At 33.9% G+C, this 20,153-nt stretch overlaps 1 protein-coding gene across 3 annotated transcripts in view; it reads right to left on the bottom strand.

The window, feature by feature from the left end:
• Positions 1–342: 342 nt before the first annotated feature.
• Lim1 (LIM homeobox 1) overlaps positions 343–20,153 on the bottom strand; it is a 93,235-nt gene continuing 73,424 nt past the window's right edge. For 2 of the 3 annotated variants that reach the window (XM_008196717.3, XM_015981047.1), the window contains 5 exons: positions 14,224–14,307; positions 9,233–9,396; positions 8,747–9,001; positions 1,172–1,463; positions 343–1,116 (listed from right to left, as the gene is read on the bottom strand). In XM_008196717.3, coding sequence (XP_008194939.1) covers positions 911–1,116; positions 1,172–1,463; positions 8,747–9,001; positions 9,233–9,396; positions 14,224–14,307 — 1,001 coding nt within the window. In that variant the 3' untranslated portion in view covers positions 343–910. The remainder of the gene's footprint in view (positions 1,117–1,171; positions 1,464–8,746; positions 9,002–9,232; positions 9,397–14,223; positions 14,308–20,153) is intronic. The other variant, XM_008196718.2, reaches the window with a different exon arrangement.

Raw genomic sequence — 20,153 nt, 5'->3', positions numbered from 1 at the left:
ATTCTAGATGTAGATTATCTTAGGCCATCTATATCTATCATTATTCTAGATGTAGATTTTTTGGCCATCTAGATCTACCATCCTTCTAGATGTAGATTATTTGAAAAAAATTTCATTTTTCGCGAAAAATTTTACAAATGAAATACATTTTGTGAAAAATTGTGCAATAATCAAGACATTTTTACTTTTTTTCAGATAGATCCTGATGGTCAATTTTATGATAGATGTAGATGATTTAATTTTTTTCAAGATAGATCTAGATGTTTTTTCGATAAATCTAGATGGGCTACAAAAAACTTAAGGTGGACGGGTTTATTGGATTTTTAAAATAAATCACAAACGCTTAGAGAATTTGTTTTATTGGATAGTACACCTAAATTAACAATATACACTAATTATATAATCGGATGGCTTTTTATACAGCGTGTCAAGTCCCTGTACAAACATTTTGTACGACAGCTAGGCCTAGTCAAAACATAACATATAATAACCGTCCTTCGAGAATTTATAATATGTACAAGCAGTTTAGAAGCTAGGATTTGTTTTTTATACATTTATAAATAGTACATTGTGGTGTAACATAAATAAAACAATTAACGAAAAAAATCGTACAGTGTTGGATGGAAAGTGTTATGATAGGAGGTGAAGGGTTTGTCCTTCGACGATCCCGCCCAACACTGTACTACAACTTGGCACTTTTCAGAAATTTGTGTTAACAAATAAATTATGTACACAGGGTGTTAATTTTTGTGTTCCGAAAGCAAAGACATGAACGTTAATAAACCACACGTTATGAATAAAAATTGCACAAAACCGAGGTACGTTTTTAGTCACAACCGGTCCTCGTCACTATTTACACCACTCAAACCATAAATCATTCTCTAGCCCTTTTGGCTAGAGCCTTCGCCAGCTACCAAACGAGCCCTTCGTTGAGCTGCTGGGGGTTGTCGGAGAAGGACCCCGGCGACATAAACTCCGGACTGCCCCCCCTGCCCCCGTTCCCCGGCATCATCTGTTCGGGGCCCGGCTGCTGAGGCATGAACTGGCCTTGCTCGTTCGGCATCGTCCCGAAATCGCCGGCCATGTTCATGGGGCCGCCGTGGTCCATGGGTCCACCTTGAAACGCAAAATTCAGTTACTCAATATTCACTCTCATCGGCTGACTAACTACCTCCTTGGTTGAAGGGCATGCCTTGGCCCCCGGGCCCGCCGCCCCCGGGGTGGTGGCCGGAGAAGAAGGGGCCGTCGTGCGGATGGAACGGGGGCCCCCCGTAGCCGAACTCGAATTTTCCGTCGGCGGTCGCGAAGTACGGGAAGCCGGGAGGGCCGTCTTCGAGGCCGCCGGGGGACAGGTTCATGGGGAAGCCCCGCATTTTGCGCGAGCCCCCGAAAAAGGGGCCGCGCCCCATCGAGGTGAGCTGCTTCAAGCGGCGCTCTTTCGACCGCTTGTTCTGGAACCACACCTGCAACAACACACACTTCTTGTCCAAAAACTATAAACGTTTTTTAAATTAAAAAAAATATGTATCCAAAAATTTATATTTTGCCGGTTATGCTATAACTATACTTTTTGTTGTCATTTTTAATTAAAGTAAATTCGGAAGTAAAGTTACCGTTACCGTTGGGGGCGCCACTGAGCTAGGTCGAAAACAGTAACCTTAAATGGCGGGAAAATGTTTATTCAGATATTTTGAGCGTTGTACGAATTTTGAGGCTTCACAATTATTATATTGCCAATGCGGAATGACTATTGTATCTTTGGTGGAAGAAACAAATGTTGACAAATTAGAGATGACGAGGAAAACACGAATAACGATGACTGTTTGGTTCACTTTCTTTATTGGAAAATTATTACAAAGACATTGAAAAGCCTACCTTTTGGCATAATTTACGTTTAAGTGTATTAGCAGTTGTTAATCTAAATTGTAGTTTTGTTGATTTATCGAAGTATTTCATGATTTTATCAGTGGAAACATTCTAACCTAAAATTCACAAACTTCACTAATTTATTGGTTTCTTGAGCCCAACTTTGTCTTCGCTGTGAACCATTACTATAGTCTTTAATTAGACAACTGTTTGATAACACTTTGTAATGAAAATTTAAATCTTTTTCACTTTTTATCCACTTTCAAATCCCAACAACAAACACTTTATGCCACGAAAAACCGCAGAACCAAAGTCAGAGCTAGTATTTACCACCACGTACTTTTAAAGTGATTCTCTCCAATGTAAGGAATTAACACTATACACGCAAAATTGTTAAACAATTTATTAGATGTCAATTAAATGTGAATTACGAAAATTTCGTTACTGTTTTCGACATAGTTCAAAAGTCATCACCAGAGGGCGTCTAGTTAATTTTATTTCCGAATACTATCTGTTATAATGGGGATTACGTAAGTATGCAAAATTTCAGCTAGTTGGGATAACAGAGGATAGATGTGATAGAGAGGCCACAAAGCGAGTTATGTTTTAAAATAAGTATAAAATCTACAAATACAAGAAGACACAAATTGAATAAACAGATTATTCATCTGTTTATAGTTGGAAACACCTTTTGAAAGCAAACGAAGCTAATCGATTATCCATGCGGTAGTAATAAACCGTCACAAAATAAACTAAAATTTACATTGCACATTGTTTTAAATTTTATTGCAAGTCGTAGTTGTATTCTTCGCGACATTATTTATCCAGATTTACGATCTGCCGTCCGGCAGTTTGTCGCCCAACGCGGGGCCCTCATCACCCAATCCACACACTCGTCGTAAATCGTCCGCTTTTAGCGCTTCGCATTTTAATCATCAACAGCTAATTAAATCGTTCTTTTACTTCTAATATTTCACGAATTTTATGTGACAATGCTCGTTTTACATAATTACGGCTCTTTGAGATTAATTGCCGGTCCAGGGGCGGACTTTAATTATACCTCCACACACCGGCCATAATTAGAGAAATTCAGGCGATTTTCTACCTCAAGTTGACAACAGTAGATATTAGTGACCCGTGACGACACCTGCAATGTCAAATGACGCTGCAAAGTCATTGTTGTCTTCAAAAATCGAGAAATTGCAAAGCGATAATCGCTTGATGTGAAGAGCGGCGGCCGCTGAGGTATTTGGAAAAACTCGCGAAAAAATGCAATTCGAGCAACAAAAAACGAAACCGCAATTCCTGCGGCTTTACCCTCCTCTGTCACGACCCTAATCTCTCAAAAAACATTTCGATTTTATGAATTTAATTCGCCGCATTAAGTTGGCCATGACCAACCGGCGAGTCGGCCATAAAATCTCCCCATAATCCATACGTAAGCAGCAAAGCGCCTGCGATGTTTTTATCACTTCACGGAACGGCCGTATAAGCATCTTGTGTCCCTTCAATCCTTCAAAATAAAATTTGACATTTATATTTCCACGGGCGATTCGAAAAAGGGTACCGATTTTATAAAATATCACACATACAAAAATCTTAACACCTGAATATATAAAATATTTATAAAGTCGTAAAACACATATTAAAAATAATATTTATATATGTGAAAAAGGACCGCCGTTCGGTTTTACGGCTCGTGTGACTTGTTTATGACGACCGCCTCAAAACTGAGGAGGCCATGAATTCCCATATAATCCAACCTGTATATATATGTGTGTGTGTGTATAAAGCGCTAGTGTGTTGTTTTTCAACAGCCTACTTTGCGTGTCCATAAATTACCTCGACATAAATTCGACTTTAAATCATAGTAGCGCAGCACAAAACGAGAAAAAACCACCCCGAAATCTAACATACTGACGTTACGCCCACCCCCCGTATGTTCGATTTATATAGAGGGCTTATTACAAGCGCGGCGACATTTGTGCCGGAAAATTGACCGATTTCGGGGTGAATGGAATACACTTGTCATAATTTGCGACAAAATCAAGGTCGCAAATGGTTTTCGGTACCGACTCTAACATCTGTGGGATACCACCGGCGGCAAGGCATAAAGGGCGCCCCGGGAGCCCCGACCACAAAAGGTGAACGCAGGGGGTGGGTTCTCGCATTCGTCACGCTTATGTTTCACAAATAATATATTGAATAGAAGAATTTTTCGGACCCACGCCCTCACCACCAGAAACACTAATTACACCGGTCAGCAAAAAAGTTTTTTAGCACAAATTACCAATACATTTTTAATCTCAACTGATTCAACAAATTAACGACAATTATAAGTGTTAATTGAAAAAAAAGTGGCCGAACTCTCCCTAACTTACCCTACATTACACTCAAATTTAAGAAACTGTTATTATACAGGGTGCTCAAAAACTGGCGCACCAACTCAGTGGTACGTTATTGAGAAGCAAGTGCAGATTACGGGAAAAATATATTTGGAGCTACAAACTTACTGTGTTAACTTCTTTAGTTTTCATTACTTTTTTGTTTTTATGTGTCATACCAATCGTTCCGTAACAAAACAATGAATAATTATTTTTAAATTTACTATCAGGTTTTAGCAGTTTTTTTAATTTAAAAAAATAAAATTCATCCAAAAAATCACAATGTGTAGATGTGCCAACACTGGGAATTATTTCCTAGGAAACCATTTCAAAAATAATTTATTTTTATTCGGAAGTAAAGTTACCGTTGGGGGCGCCACTGAGCTAGGTCGAAAACAGTAACCATAAAAGGCGGGAAAATGTTTATTCGGATATTTTGAGCGTTGTACGAATTTTGGGGCTTCACAATTATTACATTGTCAATGCGGAATGACTATTGTATCTTTGGTGGAAGAAACGAATGTTGACAAATTAGAGATGCCGAGGAAAACACGAATAACGAATGACTTTTTGGTTCACTTTCTTTATTAGAAAATTATTACAAAGACATTGAAAAGTCTACCTTTTGGCATAATTTATGTTTAAGTGTATTAGCAGTTGTTAATTTTAACTGTAGTTTTGTTGATTTATCGAAGTATTTCATGATTTTATCAGTGGAAAAATTCTAACCTAAAATTCACAAACTTCACTAATTTATTGGTTTCTTGAGCCCAACTTTGTGTTCGCTGTGATCCATTACTATAGTCTTTAATTAGACAACTGTTTGATAACACTTTGTAATGAAAATTTAAATCTTTTTTACTTTTTATCCACTTTCAAATTCCAACAATAAACACTTTATACCACGAAAAACAGCAAAACCAAAGTCAAAGCTAGTATTTACCACCACGTACTTTTAAAGTGATTCTCTCTAATGTAAGCAATTAACACTATACACGCAAAATTGTTAATCAATTTACTAGATGTCAATTAAATGTGAAATTTAAAAAAAATTCGTTACTGTTTTCGACACAGTTCAAAAGTCGTCACCAGAGGGCGTCTAGTTAATTTTATTTCCGAATTGTTGCTCAAATTCTATTGCGATCATGACTGTTAGACAACGTTGCCACATATCATTTATCTAAAATCCGTTATTTATCAATAACTTTAATACAAAGAATTTTTTTACAATTTTTACCTTTATATGTAACCAGTTCCCTACCACACACCATTGAGTTGGTGCCAGTTTTTGAGCACGCTGTATAACAGGGAAAAACGAAAGGGTGTGTTTGATAAAGTTATTATTATGCCTTTGATTTCCTTCAAATTATTTTTATGTTGTAAAACGTGGGTGCTTTACATTTATCAGCCGTAACAAAATTTCTTTTGAAATATGCCACACACACAATCACACAGAAACAGCCGCCATAAATTTGATTTTATGGACAAATCGTTTAATTTAATTAAAAATGTGGGTGCGAAAAAGCGATAAGAAAATCCAACTGTGCCGTTTATTTTTTGCACAATTGAAACAATCAACTTTTGGAAAAAAACATAATTGAATTGCCAACTTCAAAGACACGTTTCACTATTTGCTTTTTCCCCCTTTTATCCTGTGCCCAGCCGCCTAATTTCCTCTCGTCTTGTTTGAGAACGGTGTCGACGTCGCAATTAGAATTTTCTAAATTCTCTCGTCGCCCAAGTTATTCACTTTAATTTTCTCTGGAATGTTTTATTTTCGAGGGTAGAGAAAGAAACAAGATGCGACGCTCAGTTCCGGAGGACCGACGACTCCGGGATGATTTATGTGACGGGTTTTCGAAACGTCAAGCAAGAAGAAAAAGACGAAAAAAATTTCTCGCGAACATAATTTGTCTCAAAAATTATGCACGTCCTGTCAATTATTGCAATTTATCGATGAACTTGTGTTCATAAACAACATGATTTATCGGATAGGGACATTGTCTATGAATAATTTTGCCTAGGGATTTTTTCACGCACTCAGATTTATCGGAATGACATTTGACACGCATTTGCATACTCTCACACATTATTTACAATTAAATTTTCTCAAATTTTAAATACGACAACTGACAAAAAAATATACAGGCTGCCCTCGAGGGTTCCATTTGAAAAAAAAATGTTGTGGTTAATTGATGATTTTGTCTGACAGATACAGGGTGACTCATAAGTTTTTTCCAAACAAGCTATCAATTTGAGTTTTTTTAAATGATAGGCCTTACAATAGGGCACATTTTATAGCTATTTATAATAAGAGTGCGAAAACACAAGTTCGAGGGCTGTCATTATGCAACGAGCGTATGCGAGTTGCATACCTAGACACCTGAGAACTTTAAGCGTTTTCGTATGAGTATTTTTCAAAAAATTTTTTGTTGGGACATTTATTTAATTATTAAAACACGTTGCTATGGGAAGCGTGTTTTAAAGTAGTGAAAACATAATTTTTAAAGTAGTGTTTATAATCTAAAATTCAGATATTAAAATGAAGACTTAAAATGTTACAAAAAAAAAATTTAAATTGTATACAGAGTGCTCCAAAATAAAACACACAACTGAGGTCTGTTTTTTTAATGAAAACCCAAAATTTTTGTTACATTTTTGCAATCGCGACTAAATTGTCACCCGGGCTACAGGGTTAGTCAATAGTGGGTTATTTCTGACATGTCCTAAGATGCAACCAAAAATATTTCGTTTAATTTTTAAAAGCAATATTCAGATCAGCATTGTTTTATTATCTTTTGAATAATAATAGTCCATAATGCAATTTTAGCAAAACTGTCAAGACAATACCCAGAACAATATAATCCTGTATTAATATTGAAATTTTTAACGACTACCGATTTGGTCAGCTGGAAAGAGTATTATTAGTTACATATTAAAAAAATCAGAAATAACCCATTATTGACTCACCCTGTATAACAATTTATATGTTAAAATAACGTTGTGCATAGACCCAGAGAAAAATTAATAAATTCAGAACCATTCAAGATAACTTAACCAACTTTTTTCGGTCAATACCATAAACTTTAGCGCATCTTTTGCAATAAATGCAAATTCGAAGTCAATTTTTGTAATATTAATATCAGTATTTATGATTTCAAAATGTACCCATAAAAAAAGTTCGTAAAGTATTCGTGGATAAATAGTCTTTAAAACACTTGCTCTATTTCGAACACTCCGGCTATGTAGTCGTGCTCAAAAATGGCGCGTGTTTTAAAGACTTCAATATCAATTTATACTTTAATAAAATATTTAAAATATATAAAAAAACTAAAATACAACAGGGAATGTTAGTGTACAGTTTAAAAATTTCTAAACATAAAATACATCTCTCTTGTTTTATATTTGTGTATCTCGAGAATCTTCTTAAGTACAATATTTTATTAAGTAATATTTATTTATTTATTAACTTATTAATAAATGTGTTTAAAAAAGTCTTCTAATGTTATTAATTAAAAACCATCGCCTACTATGATTTTCTGAAAATGACAAATTACAAATGGCATAACTAGATTTTTTTCTATATTCCTATATTTTGTTGCATCACTGCATGACATTTTTTATGAGTATTTGTAAAGTTTGTGAGATTTTGAGCAAAATTAAGATTTAATTTAGAATTAAACTAATTCGAATTAAGTTGCCATTTAAAATGCAAATGTCAAGTTAATCTCCGTTAAAATTTAATTGCAATTAAAATATTCTGTAAACCGGCTCGTATTGTTAAAAAAAATCAAATCCATAGCCTGCTTAGAAAAAAAGTTATGGAGCATGCACGCACCCCTGGGTCACCCTGTATGTTGGTTAAACTTTCCTTAAAAAATTAAAAAATTGCAAGGGACTAAATTCCAATCTGAAACACCCGGTATAGTGTGGGGACCACACGCACAATCACGAAACGAGAACACACAACGATTCGATTAAATTTTTTGTCTATTTTAACGCCGCGCTATTTAAAATCTGTCAGCGAACGAAATGATCCATAGTGAAAATTTTTGTGCCCGGAAGTTGCAATTATCCTCCCGAACAAAAATAACTCAAATACTGGCGCGATAAGAACAGTTAATAAAGATGTTTAACAATTTTTCTAACACGAACACGTTTTATCTGAAATTAAATCGAATAGAAAAAATCGACATAACGTTTTGTTGAAACAATTATCTCGCCATGAAAACACCGGTTTTTTTCCATCGTAATGTTTTTGTGATTTGCGCTTTCTACAATTTGTCTCTTCGAACACCGAAATAACTGACGGCGACGTCGCCACCAAGTCTGTCTGAGTTGATTTGACGGTGATTTCAAGCGCGTCGAAGCAAATGTCGCTGGAAATTGTGCAGAACTTCTTAAAGGTGTGGTCCAACATTACGATTTTTTCACATTATACCAGCAGAACCAATTATAAGCCGCCATAAATTAAGAAACTATATACGAATTCTTACCTGTATCACCCTCATAGGCAGGCCTGTTTCTTTCGCCAGCTGCTCCCTGATGTGTCTTGTGGGTTTCGGCGTTTGCGAAAAGGCCGTCTTTAGTATTTCTAATTGTTTCGCTTTGATCGTCGTTCGAGGGCCGCGACGTTTCGAGCCGGCGCTGCTATCATCAGGACTTTTATTCTCTGTTTGCGAATCCCGCATTTCGGCATCACCGTCGAAGGAGTTTTGGTCTTCGGAGTCGTCTTGACCGGTTTTTGAATCCTTAAAAAAAAGTTCAAAATCAAATTGCAAGGACGTGGTTTTTTGCTCAGATTCAACCAATCGATTATACACAGTCAAACCGCAATAATTATGCAAAACCATAAATAATTTCCGATGTTTACATTGGGGTAAAAAATAAGGCAACACTAATAACCCACAACACTATAATTAATTAATCAGCCGAGTAGTCTATAATTAAAAAATGCTTAATGATTGTAATTTTTTCCTCACCTGTCCTATCGAACTGCTAATGTCTGAATGGGGCAAAGAATTATTGTTTGTTTCCCCGGGGGCTGGGGGTAAGGAACCGTGCAACGTGTGATGTTTTAGTACCGAGGAGGCCGTGCTGTTGTCGTCGTCTTCTTCGTCCTCCGACGCTGAGCCCATCAACGAATCTGGAAAAAAATCAATTTTAATTAGCTTAAAGAATAAACACATCGAAAAATCACCTAATTACGGCGGAAATTGTTTATTTTTATCGAAATCACACAAAAAAAGCCGAATAACTACGTGGTAATTCGTTCAAAATCTTTTACAAAAATTAGTTTTCTTGCGAATTTTTGTTCAAATGGATCAAAAAATTAGCCATGAAAGTCACCTAAAACTTGCTCACCTATTTTTCATAAATTCCTCAAAAACATGACAAGTAAAGCTCGAAAATGTCCCTTTCTTATCTTGTTTTTGAGCAAAAAACTAATTTATTTTGCGAAACTACGTAAAAGATCAGAGTTGAGGTACTTTTCGCCTATTTAGAATGTTTTAAGCCGCTTTACGAGCGAGAAATATCAAACATGATTTCTTCTGATGCGGTGAGAAATTTTCAATTAGTCAAAAAAGTCAAGATTTTAATCTACCTCACTAAAAGCTCGACTTATGAATAAACTTAATAGTTTTTCTGAAAAACTATGGTAAGGCAAAATTCTTCTTATTTTTGTTTCAAAATAGAATACTAGTATTCACATTTCTCGCGAAGTTTTGCTCAAATAGAACGAAAAATTACCTTTTTCGATTGTTTTAGTGCCTCAACCGAAAATTGGTTTATTTCGCAAATTCTTTAGAACGACCAAAAAATCACAAATGACATTATTTTGCACCATTTTGATAAATTTATCCCGCCTTTGAGTAGGAAACTAACTTATTTTGCTAAATAAAGGCGACTAAATTACATAAATTGAAATTGACAGTCTTTTGATAATCTGATCTGTTAAAGTGTTGACAATCATTTAGTTAAAACATGTTAAAAATAACTTAATTATAGTACGTCAGAAATCACCTTCTTTTGGTCTAACACCTGCAATTAATTCGCTAAAAGGTAACATTGGATATCATTTTCCGTTGGGTTTGTTCTACTTTGAGGTAAAAACACAAAATTTATTTTGTAAAATTTTTAAAAAATGACCAAATTGGATCGAAAATAATGTTTTTTTAAGAGCCGTTATTATGATTTTTAGAACACTTTCTGAACGAGAAATTTTGTTTTTTTTTGCAAAATTTTATTGAAACGTAGATTTAAGTTTTGCCAGAAAAATGTCTTTATGAAATTGAAAATTATGAAATTTTACACTAAAAATTTACTTATTTAGCAAATTTTCTTTCAATACGTTCAAAATGTCGAATAAAAAATGATGCTATTTTGATCTATTCGTTAGAAGCTCGTTTTATGAGTGGGAAACCAATACTACTTTTTGCGGAATCCAAAAAAGTCGGAAAACCACGGAAAAAAAGCGGTTCGAAATCAAAATTTTTGCTTTATTTAAATGGTTATGGCCAGTTTCATAATCGAAATACAGTTCATGTTGATTTAGAATGTGAAATTTTTATCAATAAATTCATAGTAATCAGCACATTATAAACAACAATTAATTTAATGCTCCTTTAAATTCGATGAAACTGACCCTTAAACACATTTGTCATTTTTTTCGTCAAATTCCTCTTAAATAAATCGAAAAAAATATCCACACAATTTGACATTTATGTTGTTTTTGACTTTTCCAGTGTTTTAACACGGTTTCATCTAAAACTCGCATAACTCGTTTCTCAGTAGAAAAAAACAAAAACAATAAGAAGGTCGAAAATAATATTATTTTAGCCCTTTTTGACTGAGTTAGATTGAAGTTGGCAGTCTTTTAACTTTTATGAGTGGGAAACCATTACTACTTTTTGCGGAATCCAAAAAAGTCGAAAAACTACGGAAAAAAAGCAGTTCGAAATCAAAATTTTTGCTTTATTTAAATGTTTATGGCCAGTTTCATAATCGAAATAAAGTTCATGTTGATTTAGAATGTGAAATTTTTATCAATAAATTCATAGTAATCAGCACATTATAAACAACAATTAATTTAATGCTCCTTTAAATTCGATGAAACTGACCCTTAAACACAGTTGTCAATTTTTTCGTCAAATTCCTCTTAAATAAATCGAAAAAAATATCCACACACTTCGACATTTATGTTGTTTTTGACTTTTCCAGTGTTTTAACACGGTTTCATCTAAAACTCGCATAACTCGTTTCTCAGTAGAAAAAAACAAAAAAAGCAATAAGAAGGTCGAAAATGATATTATTTTAGCCCTTTTCGACTGAGTTAGATTGAAGTTGGCAGTCTTCTAACTTATTTGAAGTCGTTAAATCATGACGAAAATCCCCAAATTACGTCAAAAATTACGTCAGTTTAAGAAAAAACTGGTTTATTTTTGCGAAATTTTGTCAAAAATGGCAATTTTAGAAATTCTTTAGACCTTTTTAAAATAATTTTTAACTAGCTCTACGAGCGAGAAACCTCCTTTTTATGAAATTTCGTTAAAAGCAGGCCTAAAAATTTCTTGATTATGTGGAAAATTACGTTATTTTGAGCAAAAAACCAACATATTTTGCTAGATTTGCTTTTAATAAGACAAAAATAAATTTTGGGTTAAGGCCGTACATTGTTATGCTAAAAGCTCGTTTATAGTTCCTATATTGGGAAAGTTTGGACACTGAACGTCAAACCGAGCCAATTTTGTATTATGTGGATAAGGTATATATTTCTATCCTTTTTTATTAAAATTTTTGTTAGTAGCTTATGTCAGAGGTTTATGTCGAAAATAGTTACAAGGTTATAATTTTTGTCAAATGCATAAGATGACATAATTTTACATCAAATTTAACCAGGGACATAGGAAACGTAGAAATTTTGGGATTACTGTTTAAAAAAAGAAAATAATTGAATACCTACCAATATTAATGCTCACATTTCTGAAATTTTTCAATATTTATTTTAATATTAAATACATAACTTAAAACATACTTCAATGTTAAAAATGCTTTTCTTTCAATCACAATTTTTAGTTACAACATCTCGTCCCAAAAATTGGTCATCAAGAACCCTTCATATTTCTCGTCGTCTTTTTAAACTTTCCAAAAAATCATTGAATTGAAGGTGTTCTCGTGTGAAAAACGTAACAAAATCGTAAATTCCCAATAACTTTATAATTTGAAACAGAATCTAAAGTTCACGTAGATGCTAAAGGCGGCCAAGCAGCGACAGATTCAACTTTCCTAAAAATTAGAACCAATTTTGGGTTCAAGTACCTACGTATTTTGTAAATGCATAGACAAATTCCCAAAATCTCATAGATTTTGTACATAACATTATTTAGACAATCCACTTTTCAAAATGCTTGTTAATAATAAACGTAAAACTTGGCAGGAAAGGTTCAATTTCTCTCTCTTTCATCGCTGATTACCATTTCGTAAAGTTAAGGAAAAATTGTTTGTGATGAAGAGTTTAGACGTAAAATTCTTGTACTTGCAAAGAAATCTCTTTTAAAATTAGGAGTTCATATAAAAAAAACAGTGAACTGACGACGACTGCCAGTCTAAACCATTTCTAAACGCAGTTAGTCGACGAAAAATGGAAACATTTTTTGACAAATTTATTTGACTTTTCGCCAAATTTCAGTGTAACGCCAATGATTTCTATCCCAATTTGTTTTTTTACACATTCCAACCGACGTATATGAAACAAAATTTCGAAAATTGACATTCAGTGTCCCAACTCACTCTAGTTTATAGTAAGTTTGAAGTTTTTGTTGTCGTTTTAGTTTTTCAATCGCATTTTTTTCTCGAAATTTATCCGGTCTATACCGGTAACTTAAGCAAGCAAGTCAACAAGTACATTGCTTAATTGGACTTTTTGGAACGTTTGACTACATTTTTCAGTCGAAAAGAAGAAGAAAAGTTCAAAAAATTACAAATAAAAGGTCGAAAATGCTATTACTCTTGTGGCTCGTTTCGTTAGATTTAATTTCATTTCGAGCGAAAATCTAAATTTATTTTGCGAAACGAGTTGATGAAATTAGACTGAAATTGACGGCCATTTGATCTGTTTAGAGTAATTTTGTTAAAAATCGATTAAAACGTCAACAATCAGCTAATTTAGTCACAAATTTGGTCTAAAAATTCACTTATTTCGCTTGGATGTTTGAGAATAACATTAATTTTTGTTTTGAGAAAAAAACTTCTAAGACTTTTAGGTAACAATAAAATGTTAGTATCTTTTTGATTTTTGTAGACAAAAACGCGCCTTCGTCGCTCGTGCTCAGACCAATTGGCACTTAACCATGTTTAGATAATATTTTCATACGCATTTATATACAAGTGGTTCTTCCCCTTTAGCGTCCAAACAGAGCGATTCTGTTTACACGAACCTTACACATGTTCGGCTAATTCCTTCCTCAACCACTCGAATCGAGTGTCGGCCGTAGAGAAGGGTGTAAGTTATATGTGTGAAGGGGCGGGTGGCTCTTTGATCAATAATCAACGTCAAGTGGCTGCAAGGGACACCGCATTCGCACTCTGCTCTATTTACTTCTCCACCATTATCGAATTTTTCGCGCAAAATCGAGCAAAGTGTATGTATTAGAATTCGCGCAGGCCGTCCGCGACCTCGCATTCTTCGAAACGTGGGCCAATTACGGCCCCGTACCTGGTGCCCCTGCATAGGGTCCATCGTGAAACAGGCCCCAATTAGTACCGAACCCGCTGGGAAACAAGGCATTAATCATCCCTGCGCCCCCTGCGCCCGTCCGACGGCAGGAAGACGAGAAAGACGAGCGTTCACACCTCGTACACCCACGAAAATCGACAATGATATACGCGTGAAACGAGAATGACCTCGACGATGAGGTGACCTCCGACCGGCACACGACAACACTAACTAGATGACAATTTTTTTTTTACTTACTTGATTTGAAATTGAACGTCGGCGATACGCTAGCGACGGGTGCGAGGCCTTTAAATATCGATAATTCGGAACTGCTGGACCCACCTGACAAAAATAAAGAAAACACGCTGTATATGTGTGTATTATTTTAAAAAATTAAGTACAATAATTTATAAAAGACAGAGCCGTGTGATAAAGGGCGACGTCCGTGGCGTCAGGTAAGTCTTGCGGTCCGTGTTTGTACCCCGTGGTAAGACCTTTAACCCTTATCGTTTTTGGTGTCAGTGCGGTGTCAGAGCTGTTGTCTAAAGCAAGCTTTAACACCGCCGGCGAGGACCGAATCACGTCAAAAATATACACGTGGAAAGATATAACTCATATGTAGAGCGTGTTCCAGAAATACACTAAAATCCGGCTAGTAGTGCCCAAAAAATGTGCTAGTCCATTACACTAAATAATAAAAATTATCGGAAATTTCTTGAACTAATTAGAACAAATTTTTTGATATTTTTTTTCGTTGTTTGTATAAATTGGTGATTTATCGTCGAAAGATTGCTTTCTGTGAATATTTTTCTAAACTTGCAAATCAGGTAATTATTTGAGCGGAAGATAAATAAATAATGAAAAATAAAGATTATATTATCAATCAATACAGGACCGGGATTAACAGCAACTCAGCAAGTGGGGCGAAATTTTCATACATAAAATAGGAAAAGAATATTGCCTGAGATGATTAGTTCGGTGAAGGGAAATGATGATTAATAAAAAAAAACAATTTAAAAATTTATTTTGAAAATAAGTACGTACCTTTCTGGCTTAACAAAGTGCTAAATGGCTGAGAAAATGTCATATTTGACCCAATTTATGTCTTTTTAAATATTGAGAAAATCTCACGAAAAACAAGTTTTTACGTAAAATGTAAAAAAAAACGCTCGAAAAAGGCAAAAACTACACCATTTCCAATCCAATCTAGTTGGCTGTTTCAAAAATATAAAAACTACAACATCGAATTTTTTCTCAAAATTTGCTGTTATAAATTATTCATCCACTCAAAAAAAATAGCTAATGTAATTTATATTTTCGATGAGTGATTTAACCGTTAATATCGATTTTACACCTTTATTAAGCCTATTTAAAAAAATAATTTGGTAAAATGCGATGTTGAGACGTTTTTATAGGTTTGAAACAGCTACTACGTTTTTCTTGTTTTCTTTTAAGAAATGTAAAATAATCGATTGACTGACTGAAAAATCTGCATAGACCCTTGTAAAAAGCAAATCTACCTATACAGGGTGTTTCACGTAATTTTACAAGGTCTGCAATCAACGATACATAATTATTCTGATACTTGATTACAAATTTTGATCTGGATAATCGTTCAATAAATTGTAAAGTTTTTAGTTAGTTAACTATTAAGTTAGATCGATTAGAATCATATTCCTTCTGACTCTTGATAGAATACCTACATGAAATTTGTTTCTAAAAAATAGAAATTATGACTATAAATAAAAATTTGACTACTGTCATGAGTTTCCAAAAATTAAATAATTAATTATTAATAATTATTATTTGTGTATTTTTTGTATGTATATGTAACTTTTGTGTAGTTTTGTGTGAATCACCCGCTTAATTCGTCAGTTTTTCGATTAATTTTTTTCGAAATTTGGCAAAATAATTATGTTTTTGGACGAAAAACTTTTCAAACTTTCCCCAAAATAATGCCATTTTAGTTCAATTTATATTTTAAACGACCGAAAAAAACAAAAAGAATACATTTTCGACTCACTTATCGGTCAATTTTTGGTGAACAACTGCTTTTGTGGCTGAAAATATTCCACGACATAAGAAAAAATTTTATTTTCGATCCACAATTTAATTATTTTTCGGCAGATTTTTGAGAAATTTAGCGAATTTATTGTGTTTCAGAAAAACGGCTACAAAAGACTAAACTAAAAGTCATTTTGATTTCTTTGGACGAAATTCCTCAAAATTATGAAGATAATTTCGTTCCTAATATTTAAACAACGTGCTAAAACGATTGACTTAGCTTCATAGCTTGAAAGTATAGTAATTTTTCGTTGTAAGCGTTCAAAAAATGCAAAAATTATATCATCTCCGATCCAATTCGATGAAATTTTAGATAATTTTTGTCGAATTTTTTTAATAAAAATCATGTTAGCTGAACACAAAAGTGGTAAAATCATATCATTTTCGATCAAATTTATAGATTTTTTGTCCAAATTTAGCAACATTTCAAGAAAACTGGGTTTTTAGCTTCATTGTGTGCTTAAACTCGCGGAAAATGCAAAAATTACACTATTGTTGACCAAATTTTGATTTTTCGGCCAACTCTTGGCGAAATTTCACTAAACAACTGCGTTTTTAACTGAAAATGGTCTAAAACACAGAAAAAACGCTAAATAATATACTTTTTGATCGACTTGACCGATTTTCGGATGATTTTTGAGAAAATTTCTTGTTCTTGTCTCAAGAACGAGGTTCAACGTTTGAAAAAAAACTAAACGAAATGCCATTTTTGGCTTATTTTGGACGAAATTTCTTAAAATAACATCGAGTTTCTGGTGCTAAAACGGTCGAAAAAGGAAAATACAATATTGAAATTGTTGACTACTTCAGTAAATAATTGCTTTCTGACTGAACAACGTGATAAACAGCTTGAATAAGGAGAAATTACAATTTTTTTTTAAATTTAATGATTTCTCGCACAGTTTTACCAAAATTTTGAAAAAAACTTAATTTTAACGTATTTTAGCGTTGAAAAAAGTCAAAAATAACACTGGTGGTGACGAAAATAAGTTAAAAAATATTTTGGTCAAAGTGGTTGCTTTGACTTATTTATAATTATAAAAGTTATAAGTTGAACAATACTAAGGAAATATGCCTTAAAACAAACGATGGTGCTGACTTTGCACGTAAATACCTAATAATAATTTATTTAAAATAAGAAATCATTGGGATCATAGAAGTATGTTTCTCAGAAAATTTTAAGAAAAATGTTCTCTATTAAAAAAATCCTTTTATAATTTTATTTCTTTGGTTAAGTTTGGAGTTCCGGAACAGCCCGTATGTTATTATTATTCGAGAGAATAGAAGAATAAGGAACGAAAACCGGCCAACCAGCGGTCGCCCACGCACCGAAACTAATATAATGCGAAACATAAATAATGATACGTGAATATTTATTAACACTTTGTGTTATTAATATGTTACTAGCAAGTGGTGGAACCAATTTAATGTGAGATATTGCCGGGATGTGTGTGAGTTAATACCGACGAGAGGATGCAGTCGTGGGAAATTTATTTATTTATTTTTTTAAAACTATACTTTTCGAAAAATGGTCGAACAACACCACACTCGTGTTGCTTGCTTGTACAAGCTGTCAGAAAGTTTATTAATGATGGTAATTAATAAAGTCAGACAAGTGGCGCAAGGCACCTTTGATGTCTCAGAATAGGTATAGCCAAAATATGTGCGCATTTTTTCCCTTCGCAAGGCTTTTTTGCGTCCTTCTTCCACTTTCTCGCCTGATTACTCCCATTTTTTCTCTCTCTCTCTTCGACGCCAACAAACCAGCAAGGTCGCCCGATTTCACACCCCTTCATCAAGCATTAAACCGACGTTTTTTCCTCTCTCCTTCGTTCGTTCTCCCGAATAAAGAAATCCGAACGAACCCTTGAATATCGCATAATGCCGGCGGCCCTTTCGGCATAAAAATCCCCTTTAAAATAATATTTGTGCAATGCACGGGGTAACAACTCGCCACAAAGGGGCTTGTTTTTCCAGCCTCCCTATCTGCTGTGATGCGGTTTTAACTTAAATATCTGTGCACGACCCTGGAAATAACGTATTGATCTTTGATTTGGTGGCGGCGCTCGCTCGGGGGCGGCAGCACAGGGCCGGACTCGCCTTGGCACTTTTGCTTTTTGGGTCAGCACCTACACCTTGGGATGTGTACTTTTTTCGCTTTTGGTTTTTGTTGTTACTCTCCGTGTGATATTTTTATTTTTAACACGAAACACGTCACACTTGGCTGACTGTGTCTACGGACCCGTAGCGTGAAATGCCCATGTTCCGTGGTTTTACGTACCACGCTCCATCAAGGTCTTTTTGAATGCTGTCTGTCTGATCTGATGGCGGGTTGTTCGTGATGGTTGAACGTGATGGTGTCGCCATGGGCGCCAGGCGATTATTAATTGCGCAAAGAAAAAAATTCTTACTATTATCAGGTGCACAATTAGCTCCCTAATAAAATTGTGCATAAGTATCTATGTTATCATGAATAATTCAGGAGTAGTTGCTTTCCTATTATTAAAAACACATATTTCAGGATTTTCGGTTGTTAACACCTTGTGGAGCAATAAAACAGGTAATAAGGTATAATCCTTGTGAACGACACCACTTATTATATTCATATCTTGGGTTAGATGTCATCGGGACTAAAATTATTATTTTTAAAAAGCAACCACCGAACTCGAGATAAGCACAAATGGATACGGGCCAGGTCAGCTCTAATTGTGTTGAAATTAATTCGAACATTTCTACAATTAAGTGAAATTTAAGCCGGATATTAAGCGTGGAAATTGCATAAAGCGAGACGTTATCAAAGTTTTGTCTTGTGCCCTAAATCGTGATGTTGTTTGCAAGAACCTGTTATCTCTCCCTGTATTGTTAGTGTGACTTTAAAAATTTTCAAATAATGATGGACGACTTTCTCCAAGACTCGTGTACCTACCTACCTATAATACAATGCTTTTTTGTCCATATTTGTGGTTGGAAATTAGTAATTAGTTTATTGGAAAAGTTCAATAACATATGCACGTTGCAAAATTTAGAACATGTCGCTTTTTGTGTGGAGTTATTATGTGAGTTTTTTTGTAATAAGGAACGTGGATATTATGTTTTGTCCAGTCACTCATGTCCTATCACTTTCAAAGGTTTTAATTATCGCACTTGTGCAATAATCAAGAAATTCCTATGCTATTAAAATGTGCCTTGTTTGTTTATACGAATTTTTAATCAAATTTTTTATTAATTCTAATTAGTTTGTTTTTGATAGTTGTTACCCTAACTGTGTACCTACAGGGTGATCCAAGTCTTTTGGCTCAAGCAAAAATAAATATTTCTAGTTGAGTCAAAAAATAAATTAATTGCATAAACGACAGACAATTAAATACACTACAGTTTGACGCTTTTACGTTGTTTAAGTTTTTTAAGATATTGCTGTGAGACACCAAAAACCAGTTTTGAAAAAAAATCAAGTTATTGTTTTCAGTATGATAAAATTTCTTTAATTTTACAGTTAATGGGTGACAGGTTTTGATTAATTAATGTAGCAAATAAAAAAATAAGAACCTCATTTCGTGAGTATTAAACAAATACTACCTACCTTTCAAATTTGTGATGATTAAATTAAATTTCTGTTTTTATATAGTCAATTTCAACTTGTGAATAATTTTGGAAATGAAATCATATAGCCGTTTACAGTTTTTCAAAGTAAATTTTCTCGATAATATATTTTATGTTGTTAAGTTGGCTATATCAAACAATATTTGTATAATTATCTCTGAGATGTTTCAAGAGTTGGACAACAGAAATTTTTAGTCTTTTTTTATTCTTTTGATTATAAAATAAATAGATAATCTTTCATCAAGTTCACTACAGGCTAGAGGCAATTTGAACGAAGATTATATTAAAAAAAAAAAACGGGAAAATCTAATTATAACTTTTTCTTCTAAAGTAACATTCTACATTTGGTTGTGAAATGCTTTTTCCTAATGTAAATTATATAGAAAGAAATAAAATCATCACCTTTAAGAAGGTAGAATAGAAATATAGTTTTTTATTTTTTATTTTTCTTTTCCAACTTCATTAACTAACAATCACAGAAATCTATGCTTTTTATTAGTAAAACAACAATTAAAATTGGCGCA

This window comes from Tribolium castaneum, chromosome 8 (genome assembly GCF_031307605.1).
Source record: "Tribolium castaneum strain GA2 chromosome 8, icTriCast1.1, whole genome shotgun sequence".
Lineage (NCBI taxonomy): Eukaryota > Metazoa > Arthropoda > Insecta > Coleoptera > Tenebrionidae > Tribolium > Tribolium castaneum.
The sequence above is the reverse complement of the archived record's forward strand: the minus strand, read 5'-3'. Positions and strand labels throughout refer to the sequence as shown.